Source organism: Haliotis cracherodii, unplaced genomic scaffold (assembly GCF_022045235.1).
Source record: "Haliotis cracherodii isolate W230 unplaced genomic scaffold, xgHalCrac1.p SCAF_13, whole genome shotgun sequence".
In the NCBI taxonomy this organism is placed as follows: Eukaryota; Metazoa; Mollusca; class Gastropoda; order Lepetellida; family Haliotidae; genus Haliotis; species Haliotis cracherodii.
Genome location: NW_027266268.1, coordinates 10,272,700 through 10,291,810, shown reverse-complemented (window position 1 = coordinate 10,291,810; position 19,111 = coordinate 10,272,700). Strand labels below are relative to the sequence as shown.

The 19,111-nt window shown below is 40.2% G+C and overlaps 1 protein-coding gene across 1 annotated transcript; it reads left to right on the top strand.

Moving 5' to 3' along the window:
- The first annotated feature begins 785 nt into the window (after window positions 1–785).
- On the top strand, window positions 786–19,062 carry LOC139459604 (uncharacterized). Its single transcript, XM_071241167.1, has 7 exons — window positions 786–898; window positions 8,983–9,396; window positions 11,359–11,539; window positions 12,323–12,408; window positions 14,162–14,248; window positions 16,682–16,903; window positions 18,917–19,062. The coding sequence occupies exons 2-7, from the start codon at window positions 8,998–9,000 to the stop codon at window positions 18,959–18,961; spliced, it is 1,020 nt and encodes a 339-aa protein (XP_071097268.1). The 5' UTR covers window positions 786–898; window positions 8,983–8,997; the 3' UTR covers window positions 18,962–19,062.
- The last annotated feature ends 49 nt before the right edge of the window (window positions 19,063–19,111 follow it).

Below are 19,111 nucleotides of genomic sequence, written 5' to 3'. Positions count from 1 at the left end.
TAATATTTGGCAAGTCTAGATTACTGCAGTATTAGGATGAAGAGAGTCCCTGGGTTCCATGTTATTGCATAATCACTTGTAAACAGTTTCTTTCAAAATCTGCATCGCGTTTGGTCGGTAACAAACTGTGAGTCATTCAGAAGACAACAGTGCACTGTATTACCCTGTGACCTGACCTTTGCGTTAACGTGAATTGCTGGTGTTAAAATATGTTGAATGTAAAATAAAACGCCAGTTCTCAGGGTTCTGGTAGATTTGAGTTCCCGTGGTTAATAAATATTAGAAATAAAAAAAATATGTGCTATTTATAAGTTATTTTGAACATACGAATAAAACTACGAGAACATTCGATATTTTCACAGAATATATATATATTATGACAGCTTCCTACATTTTAGATATTGCTTTATTGATTACAAAACCTTATGCTTTTTATCATTCGGTAGTGTTTTCATACATAATTGTCAAAACACACAAAGAGCCATGACCCCGATTATGAACATAGTATCACGATATAATTGATTATATTTGATCAAAACAGTCGAAATAAATTTAAACAATATTGCTGTGGCCCTCTTATGTACGGAGGTATTTTAGAGTTGCTCCCCGTTGTACAGCTCTTTCCCAGCGCGTGACAGCTTCGCTTCACACCTTGGCTGGGTTCCTTGACTAACTAATCCTTTTGGCTTTAAACGCTGAGCTTGCGGCGCACATTAACTGATGAACCAGTTTATACAGTCGGGGTAGTTGAGAGCTCCGAGAACGGTTTATCGCTGTGAGGAGCTTGTAAGGGGAATCACCATAACTTCAAAGAAATACACTCGTACCGAATGTCCGAAAGCGAAAAGAGGAAATTGAAAAATGTTTTGCCTTGAATACGTACATCCATGTGCGAGGTGTAAGTATACGTTAAGTCTGTTGTATTCATTCGTGGTTGTCAACTCCTTGTGTTGTTGCTAGACACCCATTACGTAATAGCCAGACTGAACAGGGAACTAGCAATGTGGAGTGCGAGGAACTGAGAATAACAGTCGTGATTCATCGCAGACTGAATTTTCCCTTTTGACATTATATTTCTTATTGTTAACTGCACGTGTTTCTGATTAAAGGTGAATAGTGAAATATATGCCAAATCGCCCACCTCTCCAGCCTGCAGATTCGCCACATAATACATCCCCTCCCCCACCCCCAACCACACCCCCACCCCCAACCACACCCCTGTTCAAACACACAACACGCACCAAACACACCATCCTGCCACACAGACCATCCTGCCATACAGTCATTTCCTGTTAATCCAACAATTGGCTTTATCCAACACTATTGATAGGATGCCGACTAAAACAGTGCTATTTAGACTCGTTAATCCATAGCTACAGATAAGCAGCGTAACTGCGTAAAATACCCCCCCAAAAATATTCAAAACCCAATTACTTTCAATTAACTTGCGTACAGAAATGCATGCATTTACTGAAAAACTCAAATGTATAAAAAACAGCTCGCGTAATTACCCACATGAAGCTTTTTCAGCATGCGTACAAAGGAGCTAATTACTGAAACACAATTACGGGCTAATTTACTTTCCAGGTCAAGCCTATTTTATTTATTTTATTTTATTTCCTTGGTCATCTAACTGTTTGTACACAGCTCCGTGTTTTGATGCAATCCGAGTCAGCTAGTGCCTGCTAATTGCAATGGCTGCAGAGATAAATGTAACAATTAACAATTAATTCTTTTCATAAATGAAGCAGGTAAACCTAATTTACAAATCGAAGCTCAATAGATATGCATGAAGCCAGATAAAAATATAAATTGGTATATTTTTGTTTGTTTGTTGTTTAATGCCACACTCACCAATATTCCAGCTATATGACGGCAGTCTGTAGATAATCAAGTCTGGACCAGACACTCCAGTGATTGACATCATGAGCATCAATCCATTTGGGATACAATGACATGCATCAACCAAGTCAGCAAGCCTGACCACCCGATCCCATTAGTCGCCTCTTATGACAAGCATAATTGCCTTTTATGACAAGCATGAGTTGCTGAAGACCTCTTCTACCCCGTATCTTCACAAGTCAAATGGGAATAAGAAACATGACTTGCCTTGTACCATTCATTAGAATGTCTGCATCCAGTACAACTCTAAGAAAGTATTGATAATACTTAATTTCTTTATGTCGGATTAACGGGACCTGACTGTATATTTGCCCCCCTACAGCTGATTCAGCTGGTAAATAATACCGTATTCGACATAATAAGCGCCCAGGGCGCTCTCAAAATTAGAAATAGGGGGCCCTTATTAAAATATTATTTTGGCGGGGGAAAAAAGTTGAAAGATACATTTCGTGGTTTATGCTGCAGTCTGAACTGTTTATATACGACAGATATATTTTTCCAGAATTTAATTGCCCATAATTAAGGGTGCATATAACGCACGAGTGTGTATTATACACAAATAAATAAGTCTTGTGTACATTGATCAATGGGAAGGGATGCTAATTGGGATTGTTCACTTGCCAATATATTAGCAAATATCGCCGTGGGCGCTTATTAGAGCGGGGCGCTAATTACGTCGAATACGGTAATATGTAAATGAGATATTGTGTCAGTCACGACAGCACCACTAATATGATCAGAGTGCTGAGAATTTAGTTCGGACATGAATAGATCTGACTAGTAAATGAGATTTATTGGTATTAAGAATGATCTGGAATCCTGTGGAGACAAATTTTTGCTAAGTCTTCAATTTAACAATATCATACCCAAGACAATTTGTACCCATCATTCCATCAGTCACACCTGGCGGTATCTGATATGGAATACATGGAGAGAAAAATATTTTTACTGGAATTTATTGGATTTGTTCCTTTGACAAAATAAGCAAGTTATGTATCTAAAACTATATGCATTGGAGCTTGTACCTAACTATTCCTACCTGGATATAACAGTGATATATGTACTGCATTTATTGCCAGTAGCAATTGACTTGTCATAATGACCAATCACAGCCTTCATTTCAACCCCATACTTTCCCTCGACACATCTGATTGGATGTTGATGGTATGATGGATGTTGTGACCTGGTGTTCAGACAATGAAATATAAACAATGTGTCTTAATGTGGATGCAGTTTTTAGTTTTTTGCCTATACCTTAACATCAATATTTTGTGTTTATTTATGATTTGAAAGGTAACAGTTTTTTTCAAAGACAGGGTATGCATCTATGTGATGTCAAAATTTGTTAAGCAGTTAACAAATGTTTTTAGTGTTTTTGTTTTTTTTATCTTAGATTGGGTACCTATTAGGTAATAGGAGACTGGGTACCCTGGTCGGGTCTGGTTTTAGGAGGTACCTATTAGGTAATAGGAGAGTGGGTACCCTGGTCGGGTCTGGTTTTAGGAGGCTTGGTCAGGTTGGGTAATAGGAAACTGGGTACCCTGGTAGGGTCGGGTTTGAGGAGACTTGGTACCTGGGTCGGGTAATAGGAGACTTGGTACCTGGGTCGGGTCGGGTAATGGGAGATTGGGTACCTGGGTCGGGTAATAGGAGATCGGGTACCTGGGTCGGGTCGGGTAATGGGAGACTGGGTCGGTTTGTGTTTTAGGAGATTGGGTACCCTGGTTGGGTCTGGTTTTAGGAGGCTGGGTCGGGTCAGGTCATAGGAAACTGGGTACCCTGGTCGGGTCGGGTATTAGGAGACTGGGTCGGGTTGGGTTGGGTTTTAGGAGACTGGGTACCCTGGTTGGGTCGGGTTTTAGGAGACTGGGTGCCTGGGTTGGGTAATAGGAGAGCGGGTACCTGGGTTGGGTCGGGTAATGCAAGATTGGGTACCTGGGTCGGGTCAGGTAATAGGAGACTGGGTCGGGTTTTAGGAGACTGGGTACCTGGGTCGGGTAATAGGAGATCGGATAGCTGGGTCGGGTCGGTAATGCAAGATTGGGTACCTAGGTCGGGTCAGGTAATAGGAGACTGGGTCGGGTCGGGTTTTAGGAGACTGGGTACCCTGGTTGGGTCTGGTTTTAGGAGGCTGGGTCGGGTCAGGTCATAGGAAACTGGGTACCCTGGTCGGGTTGGGTAATAGGAAACTGAGTACCCTGGTCGGGTCGGGCTTTAGGAGACTGGGTACCCAGGTCGGGTCGGGTTTAGGAGACTGGGTACCCAGGTCGGGTCGGGTTTTAGGAGACTGGGTACCCTGGTCGGGTCGGGTTTTAGGAGACTTGGTCGGGTCGGGTAATAGAAACTAGGTACCCTGGTGGGATCGTGTTTTAGGAGACTGGGTACCTGGGTGGGGTAATAGGAGATCAGGTACCTGGGTCGGGTCGGGTAATAGGAGACTTGGTCAGGTCGTTTTATAGGAGACTGGGAACCCTGGTCGGGTCGGGTTTTAGGAGACTGGGTACCTGGGTCATTTTGGGTAATAAGAGATTGGATACCCTGGTCGGGTTGGGTAATAGGAGACTGGGTACCCTGGTCGGGTTGGGGACAGGGTACCTGGGTAATATTATATTCCCTTACTCTATTTACTATTAATTCTGATATTGATTTATTCTGATGAAGTAATATATTATATAGACTTGATCATTATTGATGCGTTAATGATTTGACCGTCATATTTATCATTTATTGTACCACAATCTGATAAACATGATGACCAAAGTTAAGGTAAATCTTGGCAGTGTGAAAGGCTGATCAGAAAACTCCCTATTCAGTTGGTCCACACACTGTCAATATTGAACATCACAATCAATAAGAAAAGAAGAAGTTCTTAGTGTCTGACTGTCTATGTGAATGAATTTTATCGGAATCATAGATATCTGGAAAAATGAGTGTGAAATATGAGTTTGTATTCATTATTCTTTTGTCGTCATGAGATCTCAATAGATTTAAGAAAACACACCATTGTATGCAACTATTTGGTATTATGTTGTTATTTAAGCTTCTGCTCTTGTCAATACATTGAACTTCAACTGTGACTTATTTGGTCACATCCAGTTGCCTACAGCCAGTTTGACCTACCGTCTTTAATAACCAAAGATGTGGTTCAGTGATTTCCTTGACTGATTTCTTACAAATGCTCCAATAATGGTTCACTTTCCCATACATCTTGTGTCACATGTCAATCTCCGATTGTTCAGCTGATATCGATATCCTTCTAACAAGACCTGGTGTCTTCCTATTAACCATATTTGTGAAGTCACCAACTCAAAATGCTTCTGGTTTGCCATACTGTCAATGTGTGTCAACTGTCCGGGCTTCTGACATGTCCGATGTTGTTAGAGTCTCCTATATTCTCAAATTAAAAGTTTCATGTTGTAAGGTTAAGTTAAATTCAGTGCTGTGGTGTGTGTGTGTAGGGGTGGGGTGGGGTGGGGTAGGGTAGGGTTGGGTGGTGTGGTTGGTAGCCGTTGCATGTTTCTTTTCATGATCCTCCCTCCCCCATCCTATAGTTGTGAAAAGTTTTGGCGATCTCCCCTCTTTCGTGGTAATGTATTCATGAGCCTTCCTTTAATCTCAGTGGGGCGGTCGGGGAGCCTAGTGGTTAAAGCGTTTGCTCGTCATGCCGAAGACCCGGGTTCAATTCCCGACATGGGTACAATGTGTGAAGCCCATTTCTGGTGTCCCCCGCCGTGATATTGCTGGAATATTGCTAAAAGCGGCGTAAAACCATACTCACTCACTCACTTAACGGTGGGCAAGTTCATAGTTTATACATGGGGGAGCAATTTCAAGAGTGTAGGTACTGTTCCACACAAACTTGATTTTACAAACTTGATTTCACAAACTTGATAGGCTTTAGTAGCTGTAGACAAAACTGATTGTAGGCAGTACTAGCTGACACCCTTACGTTGGTTCTTGTTGGTTATTTGGCAATTAAGGGGTGATAAATCAAAACAGATCTTTGAAACCAGATCAGGCCACATGTTTTTAACAGCATTTTCTAGCTGATATTGTGGTTCTTCATGTTAAAACTGTTTATCATCACAGCATTACATTGTCATCTGTAAGCAAAATTGTACCAAAAAAGGATATTGATATAGATATTTTGTGCCAAAGAAATCTTTCTCTATCTTTTAGATAATATCTTTCAAGAATTTTACTTATGCTTTGCAATGACTAAGAGATTTGTGTGATGAGATAAGTGATAAAAATCCAATTATAATTACAAACCCATGTTCCTGCAGCAACAGCGTTCACTGACTATAAAAGTCGAGTTTCAACCCTTGCTGAACATGAAAATATTTGGAAAATATGTGTTGACGACAAGTTGACAGTACACATGTTTTGCAAATCCTGCAGTCGATCAAAATCTGCACAGACGTTGCCATGATGCCATGTATAATCACTACACGATTTTTGATTGGACTATGCATAGGATTCTAAGGCCAGACAAACTAAAAAATTCCAGCCTAGTTTGGATGGAAACGGGACATTTATCTTCAGTTAACTTCCTTGCCTCAAGAAGATGTTCCTAACCCTTCTTCTAACCATTTCAGGGCTCCAGATATAAAAAAATATAGGTATTCAATATCTTTTTACTGTCTTAGTCCAGTCTGTTGGATATATTTTAACCAGCGATTAGGTTTTCTTAAATATAATTCTGTTAAAAATGATTTCCTATTCATCCGTTCATGGGGCCGGTGGGGTAGCCTCATGGTTAAAGTGTTCGCTCATCACACTGAAGATCTGGGTTTGTTTCCCCACATAGGTACAGTGTGTGAAGCCATTTCTGGTGTCCCCCGCTGTGATATTGCTGGAATATTGCTAAAAGTGGCGTAAAACTATACTCACCTGTTCATGTGCTGCCCCAGGTCAGTCTCATGCACCATAAACTGAGGGCAGTGATACACGTCAATGTTATGCTAATACCCCGTTGATAGGCGCCTCTATACATATGTGGGGGCACGGGTGGGTCAGTCGTCTAAGGCGCCACGATTCGCTGTGCAGAGTTGCGCCCCTTGGACACACCAGAAACCTATGATTGTGGGTTCAAATCCTGGTTCGCCCCGATTATGTTTCTAGGTTTGTCAGCACCATACCCATGCTCATGGGTTTCACCGAAGTGGTAAACGTCTGAGACCTGCATCACTTCGGGCTTTCCTCCCACATTAAGGTGAGACGCCGCGATATAACTGGAATACTGTTAAAAGCGGTGTTAAATCCAACTCACTCACTCACTATACATATGTGCATACGTGTGTAGAAATACATACGTGAGTATACTTGTCCTGTGAACGCGTTCACTCATGTGTGTATATTTACACCAGGAGCAAATCTGCATTTTGTCTGGAGCAGGTGTAAATGTAAATTTGTCACCGTAAGAGGATGATCTAATTAATATCTGTTCTTTTGCCAACACCAAACAAAATGTCATTCAAGGAGTCAAAACTTTGTGTACAAATTAAATCAAACACCTGTCCATTTATGCAAACATTTTCGGTGAAGTAACTCTCTTCTCATTCAACTTTAATTTGAAAACAACCCGTTTTGTGTTGAAAGTCGTGAACAGACAGATGAATATGTGTGCATACTTTATTTACACACCTTAGATGCTTTTCATGTAAACGCATAGTAAATTTACACATACACACATATGTATAGTTACACATATGCAAAATTACTTACGTTAGTAAATGTGCATGATGCTTTTCATGTGAATGCATAATAATTTTTTAATTTGAAGTTTACACGATATACGGCTTTTCCAAATTGACGTTCATAAGTGTATGAACGACACAATTTGACGTTCATACGTTTTTCACGAGACCGTGTTCTTGAAATGACGTAAACACTGACAGACTACTTCCACATTCCCGGAGAAACCCCTGGGAATTCCCTAGCACGAAAACATGCATAAACGTTCTTTCTGATTATTTAGAACCTTTATTCTTGGTCTCAGCGTTTCAGTATACATTGAGAAATATCAGAGAGCGTGACTGCATGATTGTTCACGAATATCCTTGCAACGGCCCATCTTAAATAATGAACAAACGAAGAAATGTACATCTAAACTATCGTAGTATCGATTCGATCCGTGCCTATGCTGACATTGACCGTCTCCAGCAATCTTTGAATTTACCTTTGTGTCTGTTTGACTCATCTTTAATTTATTCACCTTTCAATGATCGGCCAGTTGATCAATGATGACTAACACATGTAACCCCCCGAGGTTCATTAACAACTTTGGAAATCTCTCCCGTCACGTTTATCGTGTCGGCCATTTTGACGTCTTGTACTTGATGTAAATGTATTACGATGCACTGTCGTTGTGACTGACTTACTGAGGTAGTTCTTTACAGACCTTTCTCATCTAATAAGGATATGATTTGAACACGTGCTGTGAGGGATGTTTCTGAAGAGCAAGTTGCGCATCCATACGCACAAGTCACCTCTCTTTTTGAGGAACTATTTTACTCCGTGATATAGCTGGTTGTTGTATGGCTGTCAGTGTAAACATGAAGTCACACGTACTAAATAAAACTGTGTTTAGATCTTGGCCTATATCCTTTCAGGTATGAAATTGGGTTAAAAAAATTATAAGAATTGACTTTCACTTTGTGTGAGTTCATTGGAGTATGAACCTTCATAGAGTGAGGGCCAAACATTGTATAAACGTCGTCGCAAGCTCCGACGTTCATGCAGTTTGGCCTTCACTCTATGAAGGTTCATACTCCAATGAACTCACACAAAGTGAAGGTCAATTCTTAAGTAAATTTACATATACGCAGGTATGCAAAGTTTTAAAAGGTTTGTGTAATATGAATATGATATTTGTCCATTTTTGTCTGTCATCTGCTATTGGAATCTAAGTGATGATAAACCCTTTTTTAATTAAGTGTTGCTGTGTGAAGCCCATTTCTGGTGTCTCCAGACTGGATATTGATGGAGTATTGCTAAATGCACCATAAAACCATACTCACTCAATCACTAAATAAGTGATGCATAACACGACTCTTGATTATTCGTTCACTTCTTCAGAAACATTTTTAAAAAATGGCAAGTTCTGACGAGGGAAAAAAGGGAGGCAAACCCATTCTAATACAGCGCCCCCTGCGAGCATTCAAACAGCAGCAAGCGCTGGCCAACGATGAGGAACTGGCAAGAAAGATTCAGCAAGAAGAGGAACAGAGGTCAGAGCAGTTCCACAACGATGAGTTGCTTGCTCAGCAGCTCGCCGAGGAGATAAATAGTCAGAAAAACGGAGAGGTCAGTGATGGTGAATGTGCTGAACAATTACAGAGAGAGTTTAATCGCTATCGCGGAATGACGCAGGTCGACTCGCTCCTGGCACGGCAGCTTCAGAGGCAGGAGGAGGAGACGGTGAACGCTCGGAGACACATGCAGCAACAGCAACGCCTCGGTTTTCAGCAGCTCAGGGGAGACGACCCAGAGGTAGGATTAGCATCTTTTCATGGTTGGAAATAATAATTAAAATTGTGTGTGACCTCTCGTTGTATGCATGTATTAAACACCCACCCTTTGACACAGCTTAAGTTTTATCCCCTTAAACGTGTATTGCAGGTTTATTTAAAATGGACACCGTCCATCTGTATGTCCGTCTGTGCAAGATGTCATTTCCAGAGCAGATCTTGAAAAACAAAAGATATTTCTTCACCAAACTTTGTACATAGTTAGGTCTAGTGGTGAACTAGTGTCTATTGATAGTTTGGGATTTAAAAAAGATATTTATTTCAAGTTTCCATGGCAACAGCTTAGACTTAGGCTGGAAATGGCGGTAGTGCTCGTTTCCAGAGCAGATCTTGAAAAACATATAATATTTCTTCAGCAAACCTGGTACATAGACAGTTTGGGATTTAAAATATATATATATTTCAAGTTTCAATGGCAACAACTTTGACTTTGGCTGGAAATGGCGGTAGTGTTTGTTTCTTGAGCAGATCTTGAAAACCGAACAAAATTTCTTCAGCAAAGTTATTACATAAATAGATCATGTGGTGAACTGGTGCCATTTGATAGTTTGTAATTTTTTCGAGTTTCTATGGCAACAGGTTTCACATATTTCTTCACAACAAGTATTTGCCATTGTAGGGGTACCGATGACGTTGTCCTCTTGTATCTTTTAGAGTGCTCAAAAAAATATGGTGTTTGGCTTTTTGAGGGAATCAATTACCATATTTGTTGCAAAGATGGGGCTGAATACTCTCTGTACATAACCTCACAAAATGATGATTACAAACCCCTGGTTTAATACATGTACCAAGTACATTTTGCATCCAAACTTGGTACATGCAGTATACAAGGGCCTGAAGTGGTGCCTTTTGCTATTGTGGGGACCTGGTGAATTTGTCATCTTCTGATGATTCTTGTGAATGTATTTTTATGAAATTGTGACATTAAGGAACTAAGGACATTAAGAACAAATGCTATTCTGTTGTGGAATTGGATGTTATGGTACAACTTCAACATATCTTGTCAACTTCTGACCTAATATTGGCCATCTACTCGTGGACCATCAAGATGGCATGTTGTCCTTCTATATATACATGCAGGGATGCATCTAGGATTCCAAACTAAGTGCCCTTGTAATGGCTGCCAATTTGGGGAAAATAATCATTTTGTTAAAAATTGGCATTTTAAAAAAAACAACCTGAAACTCATTCATTGCAAAAACATAAAACTAAGCATCTGTATCTTTGTCTTACTATCAGTGAAATACAAGTCACATCTACAAAGCCATAACAGTAGTTGAACATTATCAGTTGGGAAGTTCTAAGTTTCAGTTTGGGAATGTTTACTGACATTTGTTGCAGACACAGGGCCGAATAGTCCCTGTACGAGTTCTGTTTTATTCATACATAACATCACAAAATGAAAGTCTTTTTTATCCATACAAAATCTCACAAAATGATGGTTTCTTTTATCCATACATAACATCACAAAATGATGGTTTCTTTTATCCATACATAACATCACAAAATGATGGTTTCTTTTATCCATACATAACATCACAAAATGATAGTTTCTTGTATCCATACAAAACATCACAAAATGATAAAATGATAGTCACTTTTGTCCATGCAAAACATCACAAAATGATAAAATGATAGTCTCTTTTATCAGTACATAACCTCACAAAATTACAAATGAGAGTCACTTTTATCCAATACAAAACCTCACAAAATGATAAATCTTTTTTATCCATACATACCCTCACACAATGATTAAATGATAGTTTCTTTTATCCATACATAACCTCACACAATGATAAAATGATAGTCATAATGCACACAACAACACAGTACACAGAAACTTCCATAAAACATGAAAAAGCTAACAATATGTTGTCAGAATAGTGCATTTGTAAATTAATTATTCGTTGAAATCTGTCTTCAGGTGGGCGTGTCAGACTCAGATCTTGGCAACCAGGGGCCGAGCCTTCGACCTCGTGTGATTGGCGCCCCTCAAAGAGTGACTGTGGTTCAGAACGGGGGCCGGCGTAGGAACATCATACAGTTCGGCTCAGGGAATCCGTTCATGAGGCAAAGATTTCCGATACGACAGCATCCCCCTGCCGGTAATAAATATGGAGAATCTCACCATTGTATCTTCTGAACATTGAATCCTATTTTGTAACAGCCTAGAGTTTGTGTGGTGATAATTCAATGTTGAAATATTTCATGTTCAGAGCTCCAGATAAGCTTTTGGTGTTGTGGGTAGTTTACCCATGCATTTTAAAATCATTGGGAATCAGTAATTCTATCTGCATATTCAAATTTCTGTTACCCACTAGTTTTTACACATGTGGGTATTTAAGTTAAATATTTAAAAACACTATTCATCTAGTCCCTGCAAACTGGTGTCGTGTGGGTTCGAGAGCTTTATAGGACTCAAAAATACCACGATACTTCCACAAGAAAGTGTGATGGCAAATGATCATGATCTGACTGTCATCGTGGAGTTTGGCAAGGTTGACGGAATGCCAACTTATAATTTCAAAATAAGTTGCTGATTTGCTAATCGAATATGCAGGGTTACTTCACAATATTTTGATGATACGCACAAGTTTTATTTTTGTAGCGTATCTGTAATGTTCGTTGCGTATTTGATACGCTTGGATTTTATTTTACTGCATATTTCTGCATTTCTGATGCGTATTTCACGCTGATACGCAGCTTATCTGGAGCTCTGATGTTAACATTTCAGTGTTGGAAACAATATTGACATTAAATAGAAGCCCTAAATTCCTACCAAAACTTGATTTTAGCTCCTAAATCAAATCAAATCTGTATTACATGCCTGTAAGTTGGCATAATCATAGTTGATGATAGTAACCGTGGTAACCTGCGTTATCCTGCAGCCCAGCTCCCAGATGGAGAGTCTGACCCGGAGACGATGCTGTTGTCCATCGGAGGCGGCATGAACAGCGACTTCATCAACATCATGGTGAGTGAAAACTGGAATCATAGATAAATAATTATTTTGATGTAGGATGAAATATTGTTTTTCTCAACATAGTGTCAATACTTGTATTTGGCATAAACTTCTTTCCCTTCCGTGTTGTTTGTGTGGAACAAACAAGTGCTCATTTCCTTCAGTTATATTATTATGGTGTATTTATGTTTTTACTCTGTGTATTTTTGTATCCCCACGGGCATATAATGCAGGGGGATATAGTCGACACCCCATTGTCAGCTGATGCCTTTTGCTATTTAGGAACTTTTATTTATTTTCTCTGACATAGAAATACAAAGTTCTAAATCCCAATTCCATGGTGTTGTTTTGATAGCTCAATAACTAGTCTTGTATACGGACAGACAGATTAGATAGAAATTCTCTCATCAAGTTGGACCTAAAGTAACAGTCAGATGATTTGTTCTTTCGAATTTGTTGGGGCTGGGGGGATTTGTCATCTTCTGATGACTCTTGTTACTTCTGTCACAACTTATGAAATTCATGCAACTCACAAGCCCGAGACTACTAACTTGTATTGCAGACAAGTAAAACTGTTCTGATGGTAGTCCTCATTGAACACAAGTGGTATCTGAGGGCTATATTCTAGGGCTGGGACGATACACCAACTGTGTGATGGTAGTCCTCATTGAACACAAGTGGGATCTGAGGGCTATATTCTAGGGCTGGGACGATACACCAACTGTGTGATGGTAGTCCTCATTGAACACAAGTGGGATCTGAGGGCTATATTCTAGGGCTGGGACGATACACCAACTGTGTGATGGTAGTCCTCATTGAACACAAGTGGTATCTGAGGGCTATATTCTAGGGCTGGGACGATACACCAACTGTGTGATGGTAGTCCTCATTGAACACAAGTGGGATCTGAGGGCTATATTCGAGGGCTGGGACGATACACCAACTGTGCGATGGTAGTCCACATTGAACACAAGTGGGATCTGAAGGCTATATTCTAGGGCTGGGATAATACACCAACTGTGTGATGGTAGTCCTCATTGAACACAAGTGGTATCTGAGGGCTATATTCTAGGGCTGGGACGATACACCAACTGTGTGATGGTAGCCCTAATTGAACACATGAAGCGTATCACGATACCTTGCTCACGTCTCATATGTATCGCGATACTTGTATGTGCTCTGATCAGTGACGCGTAAGCCATCTTTTTCATAGACAGGATGGCCAAACACCTGGCACACGAACAAATTACTGTTGGCAGTATCAAGTATGGCACTATTGGTGTAAATATTTACCTTTTGACTACTCATTTTCACTTGTAATTAGTGTTTGTTGTAACATTTATTAATAAATACATTTAAGGTTAGAATCGATACTTTTTTCTTATTGTGCAATTATGATCGATACTTGTATACCTTTGAAGATCCGGGTAGAATAGGTCTTCAGCAACCAATATTTGTCGTGAAAGGTGACTATGCATGTCTTAAGAGGCGACTGACAAGAGAGGGTGGTCAGACTCGCTGATTTGGTTGATGCATGTCATTGTATCCCAGTTGTGTGGATCGATGCTTATGATATCAGTCACTGGATTTTCTGGTACAGACTCAATTATTACAGACCGCCATCATATAGCTGGAATATTGCTGAATGCATCGATAATCAACAACCAAACTGCCTTATAATTTTTATGTTGAATATGTTTGAATGTCAAATTAATTTTATTCATTTCAACTGAATTTTTATCTCACTCCTCTGCCTGTGTTGCAGCAAGACCCGATGCTGTTAGTGATGGCCATGAGTCGGGCATCAAACTTCACAGGCAATGAGCAGAACGTGGATGTCAGTGACTATGATGTGAGTATATCCTTTTAATATGTTGCATGCTTGGTGCAAAGCAATCTTTGAACAGACGGGTAGTGACGGTGGTTTTAGTGTCGAAGATCTGGTTTGGTTCTGCAGTCTAGAGACCATATACGGAGGGACAGGCCTCAGCCGTAGATCTTCAGTAACGATCACTGCTGCTCCCATGAATGTAATTGATAAGCCCTGCTGCTTTTCCCCTGGCAGCATCATCCCAAGGCAAGAGAGTTAACTGACTTTAAAAGTCTTTAAATGCAATCAGCTCCACACATTTACTCCTGGATCTACCGTAACTTTGTTAAAATATGATATGACTTTATACTATTTTGATGGAATTATCGGAAGAAATTGAATCTGAAATTATTATTTTTCCAGCAATTATATATTCCACTATCACGTTACTTTAGTTGCAGCTTCATAATTAATAATACAAAATTATATTAATAACCATAAGTGTAGCACTTTGTCGCTTGCTGTAAAAAAAACAGTGAGTAGGGCTGTAAAAAACAGTGAGTAGGGGTTGTTTGTTTGTTTGTTGTTTAACACTGCACTCGGCAATATTCCAGCTATATGACGGCGGTCTGTAAAATAATCGAGTCTGGACCAGGCAATCCAGTGATTGATATCATGAGAATGGATCCATGCAATTGAGGTTGATGACATGCATCAACCAAGTCAGCGAGTCTGACCACCCGATCCTGTTAGTAAAGACAAGCATAGTTGCCTGATTGTCATGTAAAGATTCAGGCTTAGGGGTTACTTATGAGGATTACATTAATGTAAGCATTAATGAATGAAATTTTGAATTTAATATGATGGTCAAATGTTAAAGTCTACTTTTAGTTTATTATTATGATATTTAACTGAGATACATAATATGAGGTACCATAATATGTAGGATTATGAAGTGTAGTTGAGAAAAATTAATCATTTTCGGGATATACTTTCTGATGGACGTCCTTCACAAACTTCCAAATAAATAACAATATAAATCATGCCACAACAAAGAAATACAATGAATTAATTAATTTTGCAAAAATGTCAACGTATCTAACATATCGTTACTTATATTTTATAAATGTCCTTTAAAAATTCAAGAAAACCAACACAACTCAACGTTTATGAATCTATAAAGGGTTGGACAGCTGATTACCGGTAGTCAATTCACAAAACCCGTGCATGTGAACTTCGAATCTCGGACAGTATCGCGTGAAAGTGACGCTTGGTCTTGTCTGATCAGTCTCTAACTAGCCTCGGGGTGGCTGGTAGCCTAGTGGTTAAAGCGTTTGCTCATCATGCCGAAGACCCAGTTTCGATTCCCGACAAGGGTACAAAGTGTGAAGCCCATTTCTGATGTTCCCCTTAGTGATATTGCTGGAATATTACTAAAAGCGGCATAAAACCATACCCACTAACTCCAACAAGCCCCAAGGCCTGTTACTCGGTACATGGTCTCTGTGCAGTCTTTATCATAGAGAATCTTTTAGGAGATAAATTAGATGTGTTTTGTGATTTGCGGGTTTTATTGAGTATTCGGTGCCCGGAAAATGTCATTTGAAATTAGAACATTACAATTTCCGGACATCAAATACACCATAAAACCCACAAATCTGAAAACACAATCTCATTAAAATCAGATCTTAGTTCTCGCTACCGCTAAACAAAGATCTGAGGACATCCCATTACAGGACCTTGCGCGAACTTTGACCTACCAGTGGAATGACCAATCAGAAGGCAGCTTTCTCGTGCTTTACTGCACTATTTTGAAATTGGCGTCAATGCTTCGAAACATATTTTGACAAATTCCTGATTACAAATTTGAAACCTGAACAAAAGAGCATTCTGGAATGGCTAATAGATGGTCGAGATTGTATGGATTCAGTCATTAAACCCGTAACTATCGTTCGGAATACCCTGTTTTCGAGGATGCATGATTAGAAATCACATTCCGACTGTCACTTTCATGATCTGGTAAGCGACGCTCTGATTGGTCGGATGAAAGGTCGCTCTGACGTGACCTCTACTAGGATGTCCTCAGATCTTTGTTTAGCAGAGCGAGAACTAAGGTCTGATTTTAATAAGAATGTCTGAGAACATAAATGATTGTCTGCATTTTGATATAGATACATTGATATATGATACAATGGGTGATCACATGCTTCCTTTAAAACTGTTTGTGAGAAAGAGAATATGTTTTCCGGTCACTACTGCAAGGAATATTGAGAAAGAGGTGAAGTCTATCTTTTCACAACCCATCTTTTACAGGACATCCAGCAAGGTTACATCAAAACTGCGTTTTTGTGGGTAAATCCTGAATCAATATAAATGTTCCAGTATTTTCCTGAACAAATTATAGTTTATAGAACAAACATGGCTCCCCTCTAGTATGTGAAACGTTTTCTGGATGGTTGTATGGATTGTGTTCAGGGGCTGTGGGAGCTAGCGGAGCGGCTGGGGGAGGTTCAGAGGAAAGGGGTGAGTGAGGCGGACATCGGGAATCTGCCCACATACTTGTACCAGGCCGGGGCTTCCGCTGCTCGGAACACAGACTGCCAGGTGTGTCTGAGTGCCTTCGAGCCCGGGGAGACTCTCCGCACTCTACCCTGTCTACACGACTATCACAGCAAGTGCATTGACGAGTGGCTTAAGGTAGGTGGCTTCAACTTTGACTGGCAACTTTGAACTGTCACTCCCAGGGTTATACATGACGTAGTTATGTGTGTCCAGTTCACACAAGTGTCCAGAAAGGACGTGGAAAAAATATGATTTTGCTTCCCATTGAAGAGACACAAAGTAATATTCATTGGATCAAACTGTGGGCAAGAAATATGAAGGTTTTGTAATTGAGGTAATTATCACATCTTAACATTGATAGAAATTAACCTAGAAAGAATCTAATCAGAAAATGTTTGAAATTCTATATGCTCTAAGGGTACCTTTAACATTACTGAAACTGCCTCAGGCTGGTGGGCTAGTGCTAGTTTCTATCCCTGCTTGACGTACACTACCCCATTTCTCCTCTTGGACCCCTAGTTTTGTAGGTCAGGTAAAACCTTGCACTCCATGGGGTAAGATAGTCCCGCCAAGGTTTCAATATGCTTCCCCCACTGCGTGGGTAGCATAGCCTCCCAACATCGCCCCCCAGGTTGTGGATCGTCTGCTCAGCCTAGTCCTACAAATGCACCCTACAAAATGACCCTATGGTGATCCGGTTTAGAATTGGTCTTCAGCAACCCATGCTTGTCATAAGAGGCGACTAACAGGATTGGGTTGTCAGGCTCACTGACTTGGTTGCTCATGATGCCAATCTCTGGATTGTCTGGTCCAGACTCAATTATTTACAGAGCACTGTCATATAGCTAGAATATTACTGAGTGCAGCATCAAACAGTAAACAAACAAACACAAATGCTATCTTTAATTAGAGTTACATCTTCCTGAGGCAAGGGAATTAAACCACTGTAAAAATGTTGATGGTACACACACTATTCAAATCTTGCAATTGACTGAAAACTGCGCTGAAGTTCATGAACCAGATGTCGATTTCGTTATGTGATTTTGATTGGACTATGCAGAGACTCGTTTGTCCAACCAAAATGTAACTCCATAATACCTGCCCAGTTCGGCAAGGGTTGGAAACTGGACTTTAATAGTCAGTTACCTCCCTTGCCTGATGAAGACGTTCCATTCAGGGTATTTTGGGGAACATTTGCTGCAGACATGGTGCCAAATATGGGCCTCGATGAGTCCTTTTCTGGTCTGATGTACTTGTGTATACAGTGCTGTATAAAACATGCACATGTGCAACATATTGTTGTAAAATGCAGACTAATATTTATGTCTACATGCACCAAGTGCATGTCAAAAGAATTCAAAATTGTGTCTGTCTGTTTGTTTGTTTGTTTGTTTGTTTGTGAACCTGACCACCCGATCTTGTTTTTTCGCCTCTTACGACAAGCATAGTTGCCTTTTACAGCAAGCATGGGTTGCTGAAAACCTATTATATCCTGGATCTTCAGGGTCAAATTTGTGCCTGACTAACCCTTACTTGTCCACATAAAATTAATCTTTGAACACAACCAATACCTCTTAGCTTTATGTACCACACTACATCACTAATCCCTGTGTAACATTTAATTTGTAATGCTTCATCATCAAACTGTGGGTACACCAACAATATGTGGTCATATTCCTATTATGTTTTACAGCAATATGTCATTAATTAATGTGACACTGGCAGCAGACCGACCTTACATAATTTAATGGGACCAGGGTGCAACCTGGTTTTCTTTGGTGCAACTGTTTTCATGTCAACATATGCACCTGGTGCAAGTTAAATCAAGTTCCTTATATTGAACATTCTGGGGTAGAATATGTCTTCAGCAACCCATGCTTGCCGTAAAAGGTGACTATGCTTGACGTAAAAGGCGACTAACGGGATCGGGTGGTCAGGCTCCGTACTTGGTTGATGCATGTCATCGATCCCAATTGCATGGATCGATGCTCATGACATTAATCACTGGATTGTCTGGTCCAGACTTGATTATTTACAGACCACCGTCATATAACTGGAATATTGCTGAGTGATGCGTTAAACAACAAATCAACTAACCAACCAACCTTCTATTGAGCCTGGTATAACATTGGCCATTTGTTGTTGCAGAGGAACTCCACATGCCCAATATGTCGGCAGGATGTGAGACAATGATAGACAACCCTCCAGGGCCAACACAGCCGTCAGCAGTCAGCAGTCTCAATTAACACAAGCAACACTTACTAGGGCAACAGATAAACAACAAACCATGAGTGTGCGAACAGTACAAGCCATACAGGCTAGCTGATAAAATATTTTGGCCAC